Source organism: Ochotona princeps, chromosome 26 (genome assembly GCF_030435755.1).
Source record: "Ochotona princeps isolate mOchPri1 chromosome 26, mOchPri1.hap1, whole genome shotgun sequence".
NCBI classification, from domain to species: domain Eukaryota; kingdom Metazoa; phylum Chordata; class Mammalia; order Lagomorpha; family Ochotonidae; genus Ochotona; species Ochotona princeps.
The window spans coordinates 935,334-958,776 of NC_080857.1; the positions used below are offsets into that span (position 1 = coordinate 935,334).

The 23,443-nt window shown below is 51.1% G+C and overlaps 1 protein-coding gene across 7 annotated transcripts in view; it reads right to left on the reverse strand.

Annotated features, from left to right (window-relative positions):
* Positions 1-23,443, reverse strand: part of MARK3 (microtubule affinity regulating kinase 3) — a 143,961-nt gene that overhangs the window by 4,983 nt on the left and 115,535 nt on the right. For all 7 annotated transcript variants that reach the window (XM_058655470.1, XM_058655471.1, XM_058655468.1 and 4 more), the window contains 9 exons: positions 20,016-20,072; positions 16,479-16,715; positions 16,261-16,380; positions 15,955-16,054; positions 15,615-15,727; positions 14,981-15,134; positions 11,765-11,982; positions 8,389-8,492; positions 2,663-2,920 (listed from right to left, as the gene is read on the reverse strand). In XM_058655470.1, coding sequence (XP_058511453.1) covers positions 2,663-2,920; positions 8,389-8,492; positions 11,765-11,982; positions 14,981-15,134; positions 15,615-15,727; positions 15,955-16,054; positions 16,261-16,380; positions 16,479-16,715; positions 20,016-20,072 — 1,361 coding nt within the window. The remainder of the gene's footprint in view (positions 1-2,662; positions 2,921-8,388; positions 8,493-11,764; positions 11,983-14,980; positions 15,135-15,614; positions 15,728-15,954; positions 16,055-16,260; positions 16,381-16,478; positions 16,716-20,015; positions 20,073-23,443) is intronic.

A 23,443-nucleotide genomic window follows, 5' to 3' on the forward strand; every position in this document is an offset into this window, starting at 1 on the left:
CAGTATTTCCCCACATGCATTAGCAGGATGTGACGCAGTGCCCACACGGGATGCTGGCCACAGGCGATGGCTGTCCTCACTCTACCACGGTGCGGACCCTGGATATTAACTGTATCTAATGAGCTGGATAGGCCTGACTGGATGTTCCCAGCACTAAGGAGATGTGCAAACTGCAGCAGGTGCAGTGTGACCTGAGCTCAGAGTGCACGGTCACGTGCCCAGCTTCCCTGGGCAAGGGCAGCACGAGCCTTGCCAACCTCTACTGGGAAAACCAGCCCACCTATGAACATATTCACTCATATTTATTTGTTGGATGGAGCAATGAAATCCTTCATTTCTTGTAACTTGTAATAACTCACACTATTTTAATATTCATCAGCTAAAAAGCTAGCATGTGAAAACAAGGACTATGCTAATATACAGCAGTATTCTTTGAAAATTATGCTAATATACAGCATAATATTTGAAAAGTATTATTATACTACAGTAAAACTGGTTAAGCCTCTGCTTACAGTGCTAGAATTTCATATGGATACTGCTCCACTTCCCATCCAGCTCCCGATTAATGTGCCTGGAAAAGCAGTTGAGGGCGGCCCAAAGCCTTGGGACCCTGCACTCACATGGGAGACCTGCAAGAGGCTCCTGGCTCCTGGATTCAGATCAGCTCTGGCTGTTGTGATCACTTGGGGAGTGAACCAAAAGATGGAAGATATTTCTCTGTATATCTGCCTTTCCAATAAAAACAAATCTTCAAAAAGATGATCTTATTGTAAAAATTTGGGGGTAGAAATGGACTGAGAATTGTAAAATAAGACCTTTTCAAAAGCACTCAGTCCCCAGGCTCAGCTTAGGACAGTGTCACTGCGAGGGTGAAGAGGCTCACCTGCTATGGGCCCTGGCCGGCTCCCGGGGAGGCACCGCTCAGCATCGCACGCTCTCCCGAGTCCAGCGAGCAGGGGCAGGGCCCTGCCTGCTGAGCTTTCTGAACACAACCCATAACTCCGCAGAGGCTCATCGTAGCCTCCTCTTTAACGGGCCAGCACCGTGGGTAGCAGGCAGAGCCATTGTACATGGTCCGGCTTCCCACAGGGGTGATGCTCCACTTTCCATCCCGCTCCTGATGAACGTGGCGGGAAAGCAGTGGAGCACAGGCCCCAGCCTCAGCCCCGGCTCCCCACGGGGAGACTTGGAGAAGCTCCTGGCTCCTGGCTTCAGATCAACCCAGCTCTGGCTGTGGGGCCATTTGCAGTGTGAACCAGCAGAGGATGATCTTTGTCTCACCCTGTCTCTAACTTTGCTGTTCGGATAATAAATAAATCTTGAAATGACATGAAATAAAATTAAGAAACCCTACAGAGTAAACTGTGCAGATGACAGGAAAGGGAGTGTGTCATCGTTAGATCACACAGACACACCTGTGTCAAGTGACTGGCTTGTGCTCCCAGACAGCACCTCATGTTCTCACAGCAGCCTTAAGGGCTTTCCTGAAAGCAGCCTGAGAACTCGGCACTCCGTGAGAACACTCTGAGAACTCGGCATGGGCTCCTAACTGCTGCACGTCCCTGTCCTACTCAGGCCTGGGCAGCACTGCGCAGGACAGTGAGGTAAACAGCCAGGGAGAAGGGGCCTGGGCATCCTCCACTGCCCAACGTGCAGAGAAAGGCTTTGTTGTGGAGGTGAGTTAGGGGACAAGCAGAGAAAAGAAAGCAGCTCCTCTCGGGCCGCCAAGCTTTTCTCTTGCTGCTCAAGAACAGGTTCCTGAAACGCGGCAAAGCCACTCTGGAAGAGGGCACACTGAGACTTGCATCCTGTGCCGTCTTGTCATTGCTAAGAGACATCACATCACGGACCCTTCCCAGCCCGCATCGGAAGAGCACATGCCATTCAGTGAGACACCTGTAAGATGAATGGCCAGACTCAAAATAAAACCACCGAAGTAATGAAGGAGTCTTGTAATTAAGGGGCATGTGGCTTCTAGTTCAACCCCAGGAGACAGGCAGAAGCCCCCGCTGCTGCTCCGGCCAGTCCCTGACTGCAGGGGACACTCCTGCCGCGGGGCCTTTCCCTATGTGCTCCTGGCCCGGGGCTATCCTATCTGGTTCCTTGTGCAGCAGCCAATGTTTCTAGGTTTTCTTGCAAGTTCCACCCTAGGCTATGAGGACAGAGATAACTCAAGGGAAACTGTGAGTTTCGGAAGGCCCAAGGAAAGTATTTTATACACAGATACTGAAACTATGCTAAAGGTTTTATTTCTGAGAAAAGCTAATGACTGTAGTAGTTGTACAAACAACCTACTGAGAGCGAGAAAGAACACTAATAACTTGGTTCTCTTAATGTCAATGAAGGGAGAACAGGAAGTGTCTCCCACAGCTGGAGCGATCTTCACCGCTGCGTCACCCTCACTGGGGATGCCAGCCCCTCCCCCACTGCATCTGGGCTAAACGGCAGTGAGCACATGGCTTGATCGCAACAGCAAAAACCTCCCAGGTGCAAGATAACTACTGAGTGAGTGGAGACCCTGAGCAGCTCTCCTGTGTAAATTCAGACACGTGTGAAACACAGCGTGAGCACCCAGAGTGGGATGGCGGTCTCCGTGCAGCTCTCAAGGCGCCGCAGGGGACGCCCCTCCCTCTGGTCAGCAACAGGCGTCGCTGGCACTTACCTCCTTGTGAGCTTTGAAGTTAATTTACTAAAAAGATTAGTGGAGCCTCGGCTTCGAGTCTGGGACAACGGTGTGGCTTCGTGGGACAGGCTGGGGGAGGCAGGCGGGCCGTTGTAGGTGGCGGTCCGCCGCTCCCTGGGCGGGCCGTGGAAAGTGCTGCGGACGGCGGTGCCCCTTGGGAAGCGGACGGGGTCTGGGGTGGCTGCACTGCTCACACTGTGGGTTGACGCCACCGGAGTCCTGTGGTCAGGGACAGTGCTGCGAAAGCAGAAAACACAAGTCTGAGAGCTGCGTTCACAAAACTCACATCCCAATGGACCTCTACACCACACAACGGAGAAAACAAAGTATAACAAGCCCAAATCCAGAGGCATTTAGTAGGAGTGGGCAGGGCACCAGGGAGCTGAACAGCAGGAGAGAGATTCTTGGAGTTCAAGTCAGCCTGTGACTCTCATGGACAAAGTGAACGCGGGGAGACGGAGGACAGGAATGGCTGACTCCAGCTCGCCCCACCTGCTTCCCACTCGGGGCGTTCACACCTAGAGAACAGTGCCAATGTGAAATACAGATCACTCCTTCCGGTTCCGGCTCAGCCGTCACCCTCTGGGCCCAGGAGGCGGGCCTCTGGCCGCGAAGGGCAGCAGGGTCAGCACCCGGACAGCACCCTTTCTGCGGGAATCTGCAGATGCCGGCAGGCGCTCCCACATCCAAATATGCTGCCACTGCATCGTGCCACCGTCTGCGGGGCCCGTCACGCAGGGCTCCCTCCTGCTCGGCCCTCAGGGTCTTGGCAGAGGCTTCTGTCCTCATCCTTAGTGCTCTCCCTACCTCTAACCTACCTACCCACCCAACAGCCGTGAGCTCCCAAAGCTAACGGGGCCTGTCATTCACCTGTCCACAACCTTGTAATGCACAATGCGTCCAATTTCTCACCCACAGGTCAGGGCCCTGCATTCTGCCAGGTTTCCCCCAGAAATGGCACTTTGAGGGGAGTTCAATCCACCAACTTCCGTGGGAGACCTGGTGCCTTTCTACACACTCCTCACAGTTCCCCTGGGACCTGGATGCCGCACTGAGAGCCTGCCCTGCCAGGACTCGGTCAAACAGTGATGTGCAGTCCTGTTGGTGTGTCCCCAGCAGAACGGCTACTCAGTCCATGTGCTTCCCAGCAAGCTACGGTAGTCCACCAAAGAGCTCCCGGGCGGGCCGGCAGCGGCCGAGCAAGCTAACCTTCTACCTGTCTTGCTAGCATCCCATATGGACACTGATCTGAGTCCCAGCTGCTCCACTTTCCATCCAGTTCCGTGCTTATGCTCTGGGAAAGCTGCGGAGAATAGACCAAGTCCTTGGGCCCCTGCACCTGCCTGAGAGACCCAGGGACACTCTCGGCTCTGGATCAGCTCAGCTCCAGCCGTTACAGCCACCTGGGGAGAGAAGCGGCGGATGGAAGCTCAGTCCTTCTCTCTGTAAATCTGCCTTTTCACTAAGGAAGGAAGGAAGGAAAGCAGGCAGGCTTGGTGGTTGCCTGAACGTGTATCAAAACGTACAAAGACTTGAAATGAGCATTCTGAAAGTCAGATCACAGAGACAAAGAGAGAGATAAAAACATCTCTCATCCACTGCTTCACTCCCCAAGTGGCTGCATCAGCTGGAGCCAAGCTGATCTGAAGCCAGGAATTGGGAGCTTCTTCCGGGTCTCCCACGCGGGCGCAGGGCCCCAAGCTTTGGGCCGTCCCCTACTGCTTTCCCAGGCCACAGGCAGGGAGCCGGAGGGGAAATGATGGATGGGCATGAACCGGTGCCCACATGGGACCCCAGGGCACACAAGGTGAGGATTTAGCCACCTGGCTACTGGACTCAATTCTTAATACATGACAAGCAGATAAAACAATACAGTCAGTTACAAGTTTACAACTTAAAACTTCTTTGAACAAATCGCGCTGTTAACAGCATTGTGGCAGCTGCTTGGGACATTCTGCAGAGCCTAGCAGAGACTGCTAGGAGAGCAGAGGAGAGTGCAGAGCGGCTGAGAGTGGGCACCTCAGCAACATCATCAACTGCGGGGCCCACAAGCCCCTGGCAGGGTTGGCATGGAAACAAGCCCCTGGCAGGGTTGGCATGGAAACAAGCCCCTGGCAGGGTTACCAGCAGCAACACCACTTACGCTCAGGAGAGACACTGCAGGTGACAGGAGACTCCCTGGAAACACGTGGACTGAGTCAGAACGCACCACAAAGAGTGACCAAGGCTGCCAGGACCCCAAGCATCAGTCAACGCTGGGGTCAGGCCACTTTTAGAGCCCGACAAGCACGCTAAGGCCTGTCACCAGGAGGGTCACAGCAGAAGCATCTGGTTCCCAGAAACTTCACAGAGAATCACGCACGGGTCTGCATGGCAAAGGGACAACTCGTGAAACCTGCACCTGCCCTCACACACTTCTTCGGGGGTGGGGGGAATCACCCTATTCTTTGAAAATGATTTTTTTCCCCGAAAGCAAATTTATTTATATGTATTTACTAATTTATGTATTAAATGTGTACACATACAAAATCTGTTTATTGATATTTACATAGGGAGATGAAGAGACAGAGAAGGGCCCAGTATAGTAGCCTAGTGGTTAAGGTCCTTGCCCTGCACAATCTGGGGTCCCATATGGGCACCAGTTCTAATCCTGGTAGCCCGGCTTCCCACCCAGCTCCCTGCTTGCGGTCTGGGGAAGCAGTGGAGCCCAATGCCTTGAGACCCTGCACCTGTGTAGGAGACCCAGAAAAAGCTTCTGGTTCCTGGCTTTGGATCGACTCAGCTCCGACCATTGCGCTCACTTGGGGAGTGAATCATCAGATGGAAGATCTTCCTGTCTCTCCTCCTCTCTGCGTATCTGACTTTACAATAAAAACAAATATCCACCTGCTAGCTTATTCCCCGGAACTAGAAAACAAAACAAAGGAAAAAGAAACAAAGCCCAAATCGCTGTGGAGCCGTGACTACCAGAGTGAGAGCAACTCCGAGCACAACAACAAAACCTGAGGGGCGGGCGGGGCCGCCTGGCCCAGTGGCTGCCACCTCCGCAGGGATGCCCATATGGGACATGGGGCTGCCCAGGCACCATCCTCCTGCTCCTCACGCTAACACTGAGCCTGGGCAGGCAGTGGCAACGGCTCGCGTAGCTGTCCCGTCACCACACAGCCAGGCTGCACTGAGTCTGACTGCCAGCTTCTGCTTTGCAGGCTGCTGTACACATTCTCTCTCAAATAAACTAAACTAAAAGCAATGAAGACACCCTGCCGTGGACAGCATCCCTCACCTGGGTCTCGGGCAGCAAGGGACTCAGATACGGACTCACGAACTGTTTCTGGGTTAAGTCTGGGATGGGAAATGGGATCCCAGTGTGTGCAAGGTGAGGACTTTAGCCACTAGGCTACTGTACTGGGCCCCTTCATAAAGTTTTTATTGGCCACAACTGTTCTCAGGCTGCAGCTCTCAATAAATTGTTACAGAAGACAAGACTGAAAATGAACTGGCCGCAGTGCGACAGCTTGACTGACTAATCCTCCCCTTGCTGCAAGTGCCAGGATCACATATGGGCTGATTTGTGTCCCGGCAGCTCCACTTCCCATCCAGTTCCCTGCCTGTGGCCTGGGAAAGCAGTGGAGGACAGCCCAAAGCCTTGGGACCCTGCACCCGTGTGGGAGACCCGGAAGAAGCTCTTGGCTGGTGGCGGTGGATCAGCTCAGTTCCGGTTATCGTGGCCACTTCACGAGTGAACAAGGGATGAAAATCTTTCCTTCTCTAAATCTGCCTTTCCAATAAAAATAAGTAACTCTTTATTTCAAAGGCAGAGTGTGGAGAGATTTAGATTTTCCACCCGCGGGTTCATGCCCCCACATGGCTGTGTCAGCCGGGCTGGCTGGGTGGAGCCAGCATGGAGAGGCTCTCTCAGGTGGCTGGCAAGGACCCAGGGACTTGGGCCGCCACTATGGCCTCTCGTGGTGGAGTGCTGCGAGAGCGTGACATCAGAAGCAGAAGCACAAGTCCTACCAGGCACTCCAACACGGGATGTGTGCCACCGCTGCCCCATAGGGCGGCAATTAAGGAAAAACCCCACAGGTGACTAAAAGGGTGGGCCTCATTTTGTAGGGCCCGGTGTGGTGCCTCCTGCTGGCTGAGACACAGGCAGCACTGCCAGACGCCAGTGAGGAGTGCTGAGGGGCTGTGAGGCCAGGGACCAGGGAACTGCAATCAGTCCCACACGAAGACATCTGCAGCAAGAAACTCAAGTCCTAAAACTCCTTCCAACCTAATGGACTGAGGAATGGTGGCAAGGGCACACAAGCAGACAATGGGCACAGGCAGAGGGAGGAGAGGCGAACGCTGCCGCTCTCGGCACCGGCCAGATCCGACTGCCCGCACAGCACCAGGTGCCGCAGAGCGCAACAAAACACGCATCCCTTTTTTTTTTTTTTAAAGATTTATTTTATTTTTATTACAAAGTCAGATATACTGAGAGAAGGAGAGATAGAGAGGAAGTAGAGCTGCCGGGAATAGAACCAGCGGCCATATGGGATCAAGGCGAGGACCTTAGCCACTAGGCCACACTGCTGAGCCCACACGCATCCCTTTTGAACTTGCATTTTTAAAACTAATATGCTTGACAGAGAATAAGAAAAAAAAAAAAGAGAACAGATTACCACAAAGAACTGAGAATACTATCACGATACATTAGCCCGGCTGCTAGGCAGGGTCATGATTTTTAGTCATAAGGCAAACGGGAGTCAGAGAACACGAGGGAGAGTGAGCGCCCTGAGCAATAGACACCATCTTCCAGCACATTCAGAGTCCAGGACGGAAGCTGTGGGGCAGGGACATGGCACGCAGGACAGTTCTCAGGGCGGACAAGGGAGAATCGGCTTCATCTCCCACTTCCTGTGATCAGTAAGATCTAAGCCCAAAGACCTCACCCCACAATTCACTGCGCCTTGGTGATGACAGGCACGGGGCCAGAACATGGTTTATATTTCAACCTTGGGACTTAGGTCGTGAATGTCATGTTTTTCCACTCAGCTTACACAAGACTTCCAAAACTAAAGGCAAGCCTTAAGAACTTGTAAATTTGTTTTATGTACAATGTGTCTATAACTCTTTTCTTCCAATGCAACCTCTTTCTCTTTCACCACAAACTAACCTTTCCTTACAGTTTCTGGAATTGTCCTGATTTTCTGCTTATTTGCTCATAACTGGCATTAATTGCCTTCTCCCTCCTGACAGGTTCTAGGCTGGCCCGCCCTTCTCCCTCCCTACAGGTCCTAGGCTGGCCCGCCCTTCTCCCTCCCTACAGGTCCTAGGCTGGCCCGCCCTTCTCCCTCCCTACAGGTCCTAGGCTGGCCCCCCTTCTCCCTCCTGACAGGTTCTAGGTTGGCCCCCCTTCTCCCTCCAACACGTCCCAGGCTGACACCATCCCTGCACGGCCAGCCCTGCCCCTGGTGCACCATCGTCCTCCAGAGTCGCTGTCCTCCACGGTTTACAGCGATCCTACTCATTACCACAGCAGGCTGGGAGCACGCGCTCCAGACAACAGTCTGCAATCCTAGCGTCTTGCAAAAAACAAATTTGACTTACCTTTAGAAAATACTTACTGAATTGTCACTATAAAAACAGAAGTTAATAATAATGCTCTCATTTCTCTTGACAAAAAAAAATTTCTTGCACACACAGGAAAAATTTCCCACCTGTTCTCTTTGCCATTCTGAATCACTGAGTGTCGGTCAGCTGTGGTTCTCTCGCTGCATACGTAAGTATTTCGCCGTGTCATCCCACCAGACGCTGTGTTACTCTACAACAGAGGGCATTCTGTCGTAAGCTACTTGGCAAGTATATCACAATAAGAAAAAAAAACAATAACTCTCCTCCACAGACAAGAGTACTCAGTGAAGATAAATAAAATGCTGACCCATCGTGATCAATTCACTGAGCACCTGAAGCAAGACAGCAGGAAGGCATGGGGCTGGTGAAGCGGCACACAGGCAAAACCACGGCTGAGGTCAGCACCCCTTAAGGGGCAACGGAGTGTCCTGGGAGCCCCATTTCTAATTCAGCTCTCTGTTACTGGCCTAGAAAAAGCAGCAAAAGATAGCCCAAGTGTTGGGGCCCAAGCACCCACATGGCAGACCTGGGTTGAGCTCCTGGCTCTGCCCACGATAAGCTCCTGGACAGTAGCAGATGGAAGCTCTATCTCGACCTCTGACTTTCAAATACTTAACTGATTTATACATGGGGCTGGAGCTAAGGCTCAACAGTCTAATCTTCCACCCTCAAACTCCAGCCTCCCATATGGGCATCGGTTTACGTCCCGGTTGCCCCATTTTCCACCCAGCTCCCTGCTGATGACTTGGGAAAGCAGCAGAGGCTGGCCCAAGCCTTGGGACTCTGCACCCGTGCAGGAGACCTAGAGAAAGCTCCTGCTTTCAGGTCAACTCAGCTCCAGACACGTGGCCAACCGGGGAGCGAACCAGATGATGAGGGACCCTTCCTTCTTTGTCTCTCCTTCTCTCTGTACATTTGCCTTTCCAATAAAAATCGGCGAATCTTTTATTATTTTTTTTAACTCATAAAGTAAAAGGCTGTAAAACATGTACGTGACACAGGATTCATAGATATGACCCCCACAAGTATGAGTAACTGAAGAAAAAATGTACGGTACACCGTTATCAAAATTAGAATTCAGGGCCGGCGCCGTGACATAAAAAGCTCAGGTTCGAGTCCTGGCTCTCTGCTTCAGACCCAGCTCCCTGCTGATGTGACTAGGGAAGCAGCGGAGGATGGCTACTGCACCCACATGGACGACGGGGAAGAAGCTGCTGGCTTCAGACCGGCCCAGCCCCGGCCGATTCAGCCTTTTGGTGGGGTGACAGCAGTCCGAGATCTCTCTGCTGCTCCTTCTCTTCGTAACTCTACCTCTCAAATAAAACTGAAAATCTAAAACACAACCTGACAAGCAAGTGAAAGGAAACTTATACAAAGAAAATATTTGGGGACCGGTGGTGTGGCCTAGCGGCTGAAGTCCTCGCCTTGAACGCCCTGGGATCCCACATGGGCACCGGTTCTAATCCCGGCAGCTCCACTTCCCATCCAGCTCCCTGCTTGTGGCCTGGGAAAGCAGTCGAGGACGGCCCAAAGCTTTGGGACCCTGCACCTGCATGGGAGATCTGGAAGAAGCTCCTGATCAGCTCAGCTCTGGCCGCTATGGCCACTTTGGGAGTGAATCAGTAGGCGGAAGATCTCCTCTGTCCATCTAACTTTGTTTTTAAAGATTAGTTTTTACTTTAAAAACAAACAAACAAAATGCAGAGGGCCAGCATGGTGGGTCAACTGGATAATCCTCCACAGGCAAGTGCACCCTATATGAGCTCCAGTTTATGCTGGCCTGGCTGCTCCCTCGCTTATGGCCTGGAAAGCAATGGAGGATGGGCCAAGTCCTCGGGACCCTCAATCCAGCCGAAAGACGCAGAAGCTCCTAGCTCCTGCATCCCAAATGGATGCTGGCTTCAGTCCCAACTGAATCTTTTAAAACAATGGTATAAGACAGGTAAACCTTGAAGGAACCATGCTGAGGCAAACACGTCTCATTCAGAGAGCTCCATGTCGTTTGACCCCTAGCAGAGGTCAAGGAGATGGGCAGTGATGGACGCTGACAAATGTGTCACACATCCCTGTCAGCGAGCAACATGCCACTCAACTGCAGGCTTCAGTCACACTGATGTCACACGGATTCTCTTTCAAAAGAAAAAGGAACAAAAATCACATTTAAAGATTTTTCTCACACAATTTTTACACCAAAATAGCATTTAATCTGCCAAATGGACTCAGGTACAGAGGAGTTCCAAAGACAATAAGAAGACGTTAAACTTGCAGATTAGTTTCTTGTTAAATAATCACCTGTGGGCGACCTACTGCCCACTCTGCTAAAGGGCATCGGGCAGGCATGTTGGGGGAAGGGGCGACAGCCCAGGAGGGCAGACCCTGAAGTCCTGCTCATCTCAGTCAGGTGCCAATCCCGATTGAGGACTGCATTCAAACAGCAGGATTCTGGAAGGCCAACTAAACTCCACAGCACTCAGGGCTGGCAGGGACAGCCACAGCCCTGGCCCCCAGAGCCATACAACAGAGGATCTGGGTTCCCCGCGAGCTGCTGGTGGAGGTCGGGGGTGTGTGTAAGGCTGTATCATGGTCAGCTCTAAGGAAAAATGCGCTGAAAGCAAAGCCTCAACATAATTCGCAACCTTGCAAATCCTAGAACTGCTTCTTTGAGTGCTGCTACATGGATAGAAGATAGGTCAATCCACGGGAAAATGGCTCAAGCCAAATACATCCAGTTGAATGGACTACATACTACCCACTGCCCGAGCAGAAGTCTTAGAGGGTTCAGCTGAAGAGCTGGACTCAGGTCCGCAGTATAATTTTAGGCAATTACCTTATGTTCTCATTTTCTCTCCTTTATAATTGTGTTAATCCATGGGCCCTGGCACATGGTAAGGGCTCAAACAATGTTCCCTTCTCATGGCAGCATGCTGAAAACTGAGCACGGCACGCGGCAGCGACGGCCTGGGGAGGCATCTGTCGGCCGACCCCGTGTCCCACACTCTGCCTGCTAAGAGGTCCTCACGGGACGTCCCAGCTGGCAGACAGACAGATTCTCCATCACTGGCTTGCTCCCCCAGTGGCCTCCAGGGCAGGACAGAGAGCCAGAAAGCCACCAGGTCATGTCAATTGGGTGGCAAGGGCACATGAGTCACCGCCTGCCTCCAGGCTCATCCGCGGAGATCAGGATTGGAAGTGAGGCAATCACGACCCTCGCTGGTCTCCTGTGGGATGCTGATGTCACAGGTCATGGACTAACCAACTGTCAACATGAGCCCACAAGGAGCCATCTTGGATGCAGAGTACAGCCTCTCCAAATACCACACCTGTCTGCACTCTCATCTTGGGCTGTCTACCCTCTAGTCAAAACAAATCACCCAGTCCCCAGTACCCTGGCAGAGCAGCAGGAAGAGACTAGGAGAGGGCATGTGTCAATCACAGATGACTCTGCAGCCCAGCACTACTTACACTGGGGGCGACGGAGCTCTTCTTGCGTTCAGGAATATCTGCCTTGTTGGGGTTACTCGCATTCCCAAGCATGGGACTGGCTGGAGCAATCCCCTTCCCTCCAACAGCACTGACGCTCGTTTTCCGGGAGGGAATTCCATCTTCTTTGAGGTCACTATCTGCGGTGCTGGTCTGACTTCTCTTTGGGTATGCCACAACTGAAGGAACCGCTGGGCCAGCTAAAATAAAGAGTTCAGTTTTAAGATAGAATATCATTCCTAACTTACTAAGAGAAAAACAAAAACAAAACCAACAACACACATTTTTAAAGGTAATCTAAGACTGTTAAAGGAAGAAAGCAATAAACCCTCTAAGGTGTTTTCCATCGACACATATTCACTCTATACAATTAATTCAATTCTGAAATTACACTTACTAGTTAATTTCTGCTTAAAAAAAAAAAAAAAATCACGCCCAGCATGATGGTTTGATTGGCATATCCTCACCTCGAACGCGCCAGGATCCCATATGGGCGCCGGTTCTAATCCCGGCAGCTCCACTTCCCATCCAGCTCCCTGCTTGTGGCCTGGGAAAGCAGTTGAGGACGGCCCAAAGCCTTGGGACCCCGCACCCACATGGGGGACCCAGAAGTTCCTGGTTCCTGGCTTTGGATCACCGGTTGCTGCTGCGCTCACTTGGGGAGTGAATCATCGGATGGAAGATCTTCCTCTCTGTCTCTCCTCCTTTCTGTATATCTGAGTTTATGATAAAAATAAATAAATCTCAAAAAAAAAAAAAAAAAGCTGAGTTTTGCCCTGTCACCAGCAGGAATCTGGTACAGAAACACAGCAAGCAGGATGTGGCCTGTGTCCACGTGGGACACCACAGCAGCGGCCAGGACGTGGCCTGTGTCCACGTGGGACACCACAGCAGCGGCCAGGACGTGGCCTGTGTCCACGTGGGACACCACAGCAGCGGCCAGGACGTGGCCTGTGTCCACGTGGGACACCACAGCAGCGGCCAGGACGTGGCCTGTGTCCACGTGGGACACCACAGCAGCGGCCAGGACGTGGCCTGTGTCCACGTGGGACACCAGTGTTGCAGATTGTGACTTAGTGTGCTGCACCACAAAGCCAGTCACTTTGTTATTTCTATTTTTTAAATATTTACTTATTGAGCCCGGTGTGATTGCGTAGTGGTTAAAGTCCTCACCTTGCATGCATGGAGATCCCATATGGTTACTGGTTCTAATCCCGGCAGTCCTGCGTAGTGGGCACGCGGACAGTTCCCTGCCGCCTGCCTGACACCATGCTGAGCCAGAGCAGACCACAGGCAAGAGCACAAGGAGAAGTGGACATTGAGCCAACTGTTGTCACTTAAAAACAAGAACCCGAGGCAGACAGCACGAGCCACGTGCGGACAGACAGAGCTTCAGTCTGTCTTACTCTGCAAACGCCTCCAATTGTCCTGGGGCAGGCCCACTGCTGGATCCAGAAGTCGGGAATTGTGTCAGCATTCCCAGGCAGGTGACAGGCGCTGAACTGACTGGCCATCACTCACTGCCTGCAGAGTCTGACATCAGCAGTCAGCGGGTCTGCAAGCAGAGCCAGGACCTGAACCCACACACTGCACTATGGAATGCTGAGCCTAGGAGCTTCAAGCACGGGGCCAAAACCAAAACTGTGGGGTGAGCCTTTGGTATGTCAGCTGTCAGTTGGGATTCCTGCAGCAGACACCGGCTCCCTGTCAGGTCTGCTGCTGACATGGCACTGCAGAACGGAATAGGCGACGGAGCACACCAGCCCCATAAGGGAGGCCTGGGCTGAGTTCCAGGCTCCTGCCCTGTCTCAAGCACTTTGGGGTGTGAATCAGTAAATGAAAGATTGTTCTGTCTCTCTTCTCTGCCTTTCAAACAAACCAACCCCACAACTCATTAAACCTACTTACATCTGGAATGTTGTGTGTTTCAAGTGCCAAATCTCAGACATAACACAGAGGTGAAAAATGTCCAGAGAAGGAATGGAACAGATCAGGAATGAATGGCAGGTGGAGGCAGGTTCCCTCTGAGTTTGTGCCACACTTGTGGGCAGGGTGCCATCTGAGACACCTGCGTTGAAACCACATGCCCATTTCTCGTCCCGGAAGCCCTGTGCCTCTGACAGCTTCCTGGATGAATACCGGAGTTCCTCCCACCCACAAAGGACACTTGGCTGTCCCTGGCTCCTGGATCTGGCCTGACCTCGCTCTGGCTGTTCCAGATATTTGGCAAATGAGCCAGCGGACAGAGCTCCATCATTCTTTCAAATAAATAACTAAATACATTAAAAAAAAAAAGGAAAAGGATATGACTAGACTCATAGAAATTAAGTTTATGAATTCTAAGATATTTAAGTTGCAGAAATAACTATTTTTTTTTCTTCTTAAATATTTATTTATTTATTTGAAAAAGCTAGAGGGAGGGGGAGAGAGATCTTCCAACTGCTGGCTCACTTCTTAAATTACTGCAACAACTGGGAGTGCGCCAGGCAAAGCACAAGCTTCTTCTAGCACCCTACATGGGTACAGTCGGGCCATATTCTGTTGCTTTTCTAGACACAGTAGCAAGTGGCAGCTTCATCTGCTACAGTACACACTGGTCCCAACACCTACAACATGAACATTCATCTTTTAGGGTAAATAAACACACAGTACAGACCTGGGACTTCAACCTGGGAGGACTGACTTAAAGGTAGAGCTATGGGGGAGGGGGAGGTCAGCGAATGCAGCCTCTGGGACCTGAAGCTTTAAAATAGTGGCTACTATGATAAATTTTAAGAATAATGGTGGTTTAATTATAGCAACAATAGAGTGTAGATGAGAATGGCAAAGCAAAAACCAACCAACCAACCAACCAACCAAAAATCCTTACACCAATTGAGGCTCCTCTGGGTTAGCCTGTCCAACATAAAAGCCACAAGGCCAGGCCCAGCTGTGACTGTATCACTTCATTTCTTAACTGAGGCACACATTTCCATGAGTACTGGAAGCTCCAGAGAGCCAGGCTGGAGGAGTGGGACAGAGGGTGTGGCTGGCAGACAGACAGCCCAACAGATAACCTCACTCAGCAAAAGCACTGGATGTGTCCCACCAGCCACCACAGGGGGGCTGAGAAAGAGAAAGAACGGGCGATCGATCCCAAGGGAGCGAGGGCGCCCAGTGCCAGCAGCTGACGACGCGGGGGAGCAGCCTCACACTCACCGTGGTCACTGTACCTTCGCTGCTTCTGGCTTGAAGACACACCCCTCTGCACTTTGTGGTGAGGGGACTGGCCAGTACTGTTGTTGAGGTCACTGCTTGGCCTGACCTTAGCAAGCGAGAGATTGCTGCTAGAACTGGAGTCACTGGCATCCAGCTAGAACAAACAAGACAAACAGGGCAGAGCACAACCCGGACCCAAATGATTTAGTAGGAAACTAAACTTCTCACAGCACATTAAGTCCTCAAGTAGCTCATCCAGACATAAGAAGAATTACAATGTTCAAAGATAATAATCTGAAAATTAGGTAAAAGTATTTCTTATGGCTGCTGGAAAAATCCAAAACAGCTTATATCTGTCATCCTTCTTGGAGGCTTTTTCAAATGTTCGTTCTCCTCTGCTCGTTGTCTTCCACGATCTCTGCGCTGGCGAAGAGCACGGCTGACCTACGGTACCGCAGCCGGGCCAGCACCCACCACCACGGGGCACAGCTAACCGAGCAGCTCATAGCAGTCCTAGCAGGCTGCTTCGCAGGCAAATTTGAAAAACCGATTAAATCTACTACATACACTGAAGAAAACGTGAGCACAGGCAACTGACATAAAGGCACCTGAGCCCTTTCTCGACTGCCCTTACCTCTGAAGATTTTCTCCCCAACAACAAGTAGGTAGCTGTGATTTCATCGTATTTCATTTTACTGAGAGATTCCTGAATTTCTTCTTGTGAATATCCCATTCCGACCATAATATCTAAAACAAAGAATAATACAGTTAATGCTTGAATACAATAATTTATCTGACCTAACACAAATGAGCAACTTACTGTTTCAGGAGTAGTGGGTGCTACTGCAGGAAGCTGCAGGCTTTGAGGTCTCATATGTAACAACAGATAGGCCGACTCGCACAACCTGGGCCTAACTGCCCACGAGCGGAGACAGAAGCGCATAAGCACACACACTCAGCCACAGGGTGATTACCTATTCTTTTCTGATCTGAGATGTCCAGTTCTGGTTCAACAAATGGTTTCAGTTCATCCTCCTCATGTCCTGCGTTGATCCATCTGTCCTTCATGATTTGCTAGAAAGACAAGCTGTTTGTCAGCAGCATAAAATGTGCCAATAATTACAATAATCAGCAAAATTTATTTTTAACATTTCAATAATTATACGAAGGAAAAACTTGACAATGCATTGCTAATGCTTCAATTCAGTCTTAAGTGGTGCCAGGACAGTGCTCAGTGTGTCAGACAAATGAAGCGGTTACTCATTTGCATCTGGGGTTACCTCTAGAGTGCCTCGTTTAATTGGGTTTAGCACCAGGAAACGTTTGAGAAGGTTTTCGCAGTCCGTGGACATGTAGAACGGGATTCTGTACTTCCCTCTCAACACTCTCTCTCTTAGTTCCTTTGAGGGGAGAGAAGAAAGAAAGAAAGAGAGTGAGCTGACTTGCCATGTTTTCAAATTCTTCTACAGTTCTGTAAGTCCGTGCATGAAATGCATACCTTTAGGTTCTGGCCGTCGAAGGGCAGGGAGCCGCTGACCAGCGTGTACAGAATGACACCCAGACTCCACACGTCAACTTCCGGCCCGTCATACTTCTTGCCCTGGAAGAGCTCTGGGGCTGCGTACGGAGGACTGCCGCAGAAGGTGTCCAGTTTACTGCCAACAGTAAATTCATTGCTAAACCCGAAGTCTGCTATTTTAATGTTCATATCTGCATCTAACAATAGATTTTCAGCCTAGAGGAAAACATCAAGACATAAATGAAATTAACTCAAAACGGATTCCTAAACATGATAGGATTAGGTGTTTTCAAAATGATATGACGTTATGATCAACTAAATTTTTTTTCCTACAGAAAAAAAAGAGGCAAATGAGAACTCTTAATTGTATAACATTAACAATCAGTATCAGATATGAGGTACAGATTAATTACAGTTCTAACCTGAACATCAAATGCCTCGGATCAACAAAATGGATATTGCTTCTACACTCGGCTCCTCAGCTATTTCTGCTTTCCCGCCACCACAGGACATGAGCGGCAGTCCAGGGGCCAGACGTGGACTTCTGCCACCAATGGGGAAGACCGGGACCGAGCTCTTAACTTGAACTTGGCTGGGTTCCTCTAAGCAAATAATTAAGAATTTTTTAAAGATGTATTTACTTTTATTAGAAAGACAAATTTACAGAGTGAAGGAGAAATAAAGATTTTCCATCTGCTGGTTCAGTCCCCAAGTGGCAGCAATGATGGGAATTAGGCTAATCTGAAGCCAGGAGCCAGGAACCTCCTCCAGGTCTCCCACGCAGGCGCAGGGTCCCAAGGCCTTAGGCTGTCCTCGACTGCTTTTCCAGGCCACAGGCAGGGAGCTGGATGGGAAGTGGAGCAGCTGGGACACAGACTGGTGCTCGGGTGTTCTTGGCACTTAAAAAGCAACGATTTAGCCACTGAGGCATTGCACTAGATCCATCATTAATAATGTTAAAACAAGAAAGAAACAAAAACATTGGGGCCATATTATTCTGAACCCCCAAAACTGCAAGATGAATAACTTAGCTTCCTTGAACATTTCTCTGTAGTGATAAAAGGGTGACGGGCCTGGTGCAATAGCCTAATGGTTAAAGTGCTGACTTTGCATTCGCTGGAATCCCATATAGGCGCTGGTTCATGCCTGGCAGCCCTGCTTCCCATCCAGCTCCCTGCCTGTGGCCTGGGAAAGCAGTGGAGGACGGCCCAAAGCCTTGGGACCCTGCACCCGCGTGGGACAAAGTTCCTGGCTCCTGCTTCGGATTGGCGCAGCACCGGCCGCTGTGTTCACTTGGGGAGTGAATCATCGGACGAAGGTCTTCCTCTCTGTATATCTGACATCCCAATAAAAATAAATAAATATTAAAAGAAAAAAGGTGACTAACACAGCATTATTTCATAAAACTGCTAAATAGTATGAAACAGCCCTTCTGGAGGAGGGAGATCCTAAACCTGATCCAACAGAGCAGTCAGGATCACCTCAGCTTGGGATCTGCACGTACAAAGATGAGCAAGGGGCAAGGCCCTGCCCGCAGGAGCCCAGGGCTCACAAGGAGAAGTAGGAAGGCTACGAGGTACGCAGGACCTGAGGCATGGGGACAGAGGAAGCCCCAAAAGATGCAGCACAGTGCAGTGGGTGACTAGTGAAGCACAAGGTTACACTTGGGGAGGTGGCTGGGAGGAACCCCAAAGTGCCACCAGTGACACCTGTTCCGCAAGTTTGGGGAGTCATTCTCAGGCGACCAAGGAGCCCTGAGAGGTGCTAAAACAGAGAAGAAATAATTGTTCTCCGATTAGCAGACTGCTGTTTGCTTAATCAGAGAGACAGAGACAGCGCGCTCCTGGGAGTTCTGGAACCTCTGTGACAGCAGGGGTGAGAAAGCTTCCATCTGCAGGTTCACTCCCTAGATCTGTGAAAACAGTTGGAGGCGAGTCAGGCCAAAGCCAGGAGACTGGAACTCCAGCCTGGGCCCCGCGTGAGCGGCAGGGAGGCGAGCACGGGGGCTGTCCTCTGCTGCCCTCCCAGGACCTTAGTAGGAAGCGGAAATGGAAACAGAGCAGCTGAGGTTCAGACTAGGGCTCCGGAAGCGCACGCCAGTACTCCAAGCGGCGGCTGACCCTGGCCCGCGGTGGTTCTCTCACCTTGACCTCCTCCACCTGCTCGTTTACTCTCCAAGCCACAGCCAAGAACCCAGAGGTCAATTCAAGTACCCCATTTAGGTGACAAGGACCCAAGCATTCTTCTGGTTCACTGCTCTGACAGTTGCAGCAATAGCGTGGGACATAAACAGTTACACGTCTGGGATGGCCGCCTTGAGAGCCTGCACCCACATGGGGACCTAGAAGGAGCTCCTGGCTCCTGGAGACAAGGGAGACCTGGAAGGAGCTCCTGGCTACTGGCTTCCGAGTAGTGCACCTCCAGCCACTGTGGCCATTTTGGAAGAGAGCCAACAGATGGACGATCTCTCTCTAACGTTCCTTTTCAAATAAAAAGAAAATAAACCTTTAAAGACAGAGAACTCTCGAGTCACTGAGGAGCAGCAACAGAACGACCTGGTCACTGAGCTGCAGGCGGAGCAGCGGGAGGAACACGGGGATGAGTCTCGAGCATGGACGTGCGGACTGCGCTGCAGCAGGGCTGACGGCTGGGGCAACCACGGTGCCAGAGAGGCTTAGGAGAAGGTTCTCCACAAACTGGCTCTGCAGCCCAGGACAGCTCTGGCTGGAGAAACGATCGGTGACCAGCTACGTGACGTTGGACACTGCAAATACTAAGACGAGCCAAACGCCCCGTGGGCAGCGGCAAGCAAGCACCGTGAGGAAAGAGCTGAGTGTCAAGAGAAAAAACAATCTAGAAAATCCTCAAACGATGGCTCTGCAGGAAGAGCAGACGGTGCCTCAGGTGAGCAGTGTGACGCAGCAGGGCTTCCCCTGACCCAGCATCCCGCTAGGGCGCCGGGGAGGAGCAGTGTTTCAAGTGTCTGAGCCTGGCCACACAAGGCAGACCGGGGCGCCATTCCAGGCTCCCGGGTTTGGGCCAGGCTGGTGCTGGCTCTTGTCCGTATCTGCGGCCTCCAGGATTAGAACCGGTACCCATATGGGATCCCAGAGCGTTCACGGTGAGGAACTTAACCGCTATCGAGCCGGGCCCAACTCTACCTTTTAAATACAAAAGTCTTAGTTAAAAAATTAAAAAGATAAAGCAAAGCACTACTAGAAATAGGAAAGGAGCAGAGAAACAGAAGCACACAGCAGGCAGCTCTAAGCAGGCTGGTGAGGCGCAGCCACACATCGCTGGGCTCCTACGGGGTGCGGCCCTCCTGTAGACTGCGCTACCAACTGCTTCCACTGCAACCCAACCCTCAGGACAGCTCATCTCTTACTGTAGCTTCATGAACCGTACTCCAGGATCACAACATTTATTGCCTTCTTCATCGTACAAACTAATGCTCTCATTTGTATAATGAGACATATAAATGTAGCATACACTTGGTGTAAAGGAAACTGGACTCACCTTGAGGTCTCTATGCACGATGCGTTTTTGGTGGCAGTACTGCACTGCAGACACGATCTGGAGAGAGAGAGAGCGCCTCGTGAGTCAGAGCTGCTAGGATGTACAACGAGGATGACGCTCTAGTCATGCTTACACATGCAGAACAGTCGCTTAGCACTTGAAAAGCTCTGTACATTTTAAGAAGAATTTTCTGGAAAATTTCAGGGACAACAGCAAATGGAGCCAGCCAGGTGAGAGGACTTTCTCCATTTCCTGTTCAGCCTACAGGTTGCATTCTTTTTGTGTGCATGAAAGGCATACTTATTTCCTGGAAAGTCAGAGTTACTACAGAGAGAGAAGGAGAGACAGACAGAGATATTTTATTAGCTGGGTCACTCTCCAAACAGTCATGCCAGCCAGGGCTGGGCAGGCCCAAAGCAAGGAGCGTCTTCCTCCTCTCCCGTGAGACAACAGGGGCCCAAATCTCGGGTCGTCCGCTGATGCCTCTCCAAGCCACGTTCAAGGAGCTGGATGGGATGCAGGGCCGCTGGGACACGACCAGTGCCTACACGGGACCTCGTGTCACAGGTGAAGGGTCAGACTACCACCCCACCACCCACACCCAGGAATCCCACTTCTTCTCTTTTTTAACATGAAGTTAGTTTTATGGTAAAGTCAGGTTTACAAAGAGAAGGAAAGACAGAGAGATCTTCCATCCGCTGGTTCACTCCCCAGGTGGCAGTAAAGACCAGAGCTTGGCCGATCCAAAGCCAGGAGCCAGGAGCCTCTTCCAGGTCTCCCATGCAGGCACAGGGTCCCAAGACTTTGGGCCGTCCTCGACTTCTTTCCCAGGCCACAGCAGGGAGCTGGACGGGAACTGGAGCATCTGAGACACAAACCAGTGGCTATATTGGATCCCAGTGGATGCGAAGCCATTAGGCTACCACACCAAGCCCCCTTTCTGTTTAGGTTTATTTATCTTAAAGGAGAATGTCAGAGGGAAAGAGGGTAGGGGACTTATGGGGAGGAGAGGACCAAAAGCATCTTGCAGCCCCTGGCTACTGAGATGCTCGCAACAGCTTGTGCCAGGACAGAAGGAAGCCAGGAGTCAACAATGGCCTGGATGTCCCACAGGTTCTTGGGCCATGGTTAACTACTAGCTCTCAGGTACATCAGTAGGAAGTTGGATTAGAATCACAGAGCAGGGCCTGGCACAATGGCTCAGGGGCTGTCTTTGCCTTGTGCGTGCCGGGATCCCATATGGGTACTGGTTCAAGTCCTGAATACTCTACCTTCCATTCCTGTGGCCTCGGAAAGCATCAGAGGATGGCCCAAACCCGTGAGACCCTGCACCCACATGGGAGACCCATAAGGAGGATCCGGGCTGCTGGCTTCAGATCAGCTCACCTCTGGCCACTGCCGCCAATTAGGGGAGTGAACCAGTGGGTGGTAGATTTTTCCTGTCTGTCTCTCCTTCTCTCTGTAAATGTGAGTTTCCAACACAAATAAGTTTTCAGAAAAAGAGGTGCAGAGTAGACACCAACTCTGTGGGACAGGAGGTGAGGCCTGTACCTGTGATGCTGGCATCCCCTATGGTGCTGGTTCAAGATCTGGCTGCTTCACTTCCAATCCAGCTCCTTGCCAGTGTGTCCTGGGGAAGTAGCAGAAGATGGCCATAGGGCTTGGACCTTGTATCCATGTGTGAGACACAGAAGCAGCTCCAGGGACTTGATTTTGGTTCGGCTCAGTCTTAGCCATTGTGGCTATTTGGAGACTGAAACAGCAGATGGACAAGTTTCTTGCAAAGCAGGTAGCTGGGTCAGAAGTGGAGCAGCCAGGACTTGAACCGACACCTGCATGTCATGGTGGTGATCCAGATGGACTTTGTAATAAAAATAAATACATCTTTTAAAAAAATTACCGTACAAACGAAATTTTTAAAAATATTTTTTTTAAAAAAAGATTTATTTTTGTTGTGAAGTGAGATATACAGAAAGGAGCAGAGACAGAGAGGAAGATCTTCCATCCGATGATTCACTCCCCAAGTGAGCCGCAACGGGCCGGTACGCGCCAATCCGATGCCGGGACCAGGAACCTCTTCCGGGTCTCCCACGCGGGTGCAGGGTCCCAAGGCTTTGGGCCGTCCTCGACTGCTTTCCCAGGCCACAAGCAGGGAGCTGGATGGGAAGCGGGGCTGCCAGGATTAGAACCGGCGCCCATATGAGATCCTGGCATGTTCAAGGTGAGGCCTTTCGCCGCTAGGCCACCGTGCCAGGCCCTGTATGCTATGCATACTAAATTTTATTATTACATTTCCCTAGTGAAATATAAGACAAGTAAAAAAGGTTGTCTTAGTTGATTAAAAAAAAAAAAGGCGGCAGGCCAATGCAATGGCTCAGTTGGCTAAACCTCCCACTGCAACAGCTGGGACCCATGTGGGCACCAGTTCACGTCCCAGCTGCTACAATTTCCATCTGGCCCCAGGCTTCTGGCCTGGAAAAGCAGCGGAGGACGGCCAAAGGCTTTCAGACCCTGTACACACATGGCAGACTAGTAACAAGTTCCTCGTTCCTGGCTTTGGATCAGCTTATCTTCAACTGTTACAGCCATTTGGCGAGTAAATCACTGGATGCAATATCTTTCTCTCTCCTTCTCTCTGTAAATCTGTCTCTTTAAAAATAAAAATAAATATATTAAATCCTTTAAAAAAAAAAAAAGCAGCAGTGAGCACTCAGTGAGGCGCTCCAGCTCCCGGGCCGTCTCCAGCGGATAGAAACCCTCGTGGAGGCTGTGGGTAGTGAAGCAGCAACAGGGGACCGGCGGCCTGGAGGACGGCGTGGCACCGCAACCAGGCTTCCGCCAAGCAGACTGTTATTTAAGATGAACACACATTACATTAGATGCACCATTAAGTAACGAAAGACACAAACATCCTGGTCCAGAGACACATTCCAGAACATCTACTTCGCCCGATTACCAGCACTGCCGCTGCACGCTGCGCTATGGAAAGACAAACAGCTGAGATCCGTGCACTGTTCTCAGAACTGGTGCCCGGGGCCCGGCGGCGTGGCCTAGCAGCTAAAGTCCTCGCCTTGAACGTGCTGGGATCCTATATGGGCACTAGTTCTAATCCCGGCAGCTCCACTTCCCATCCAGCTCCCTGCTTGTGGCCTGGGAAAGCAGTCGAGGATGGCCGAAAGCCTTGGGACCCTGCACCTGCGTGGGAGACCTGGAGGAGGTTCCAGGTTCCTGGCTTCGGATCGGCACAGAACCGGCCGTTGCGCTCACTTGGGGAGTGAATCATCGGATGGAAGATCTTCCTCTCTATCTCTCCTCCTCTCTGTATATCCGCCTTTCCAATTAAAAAAAAAAAAAAAAAAAAAAAAAAGAACCGGTGCCCATACGGGATCCCGGTGCGTTCAAGGAGAGGACTTTACCTCTAGGCCACG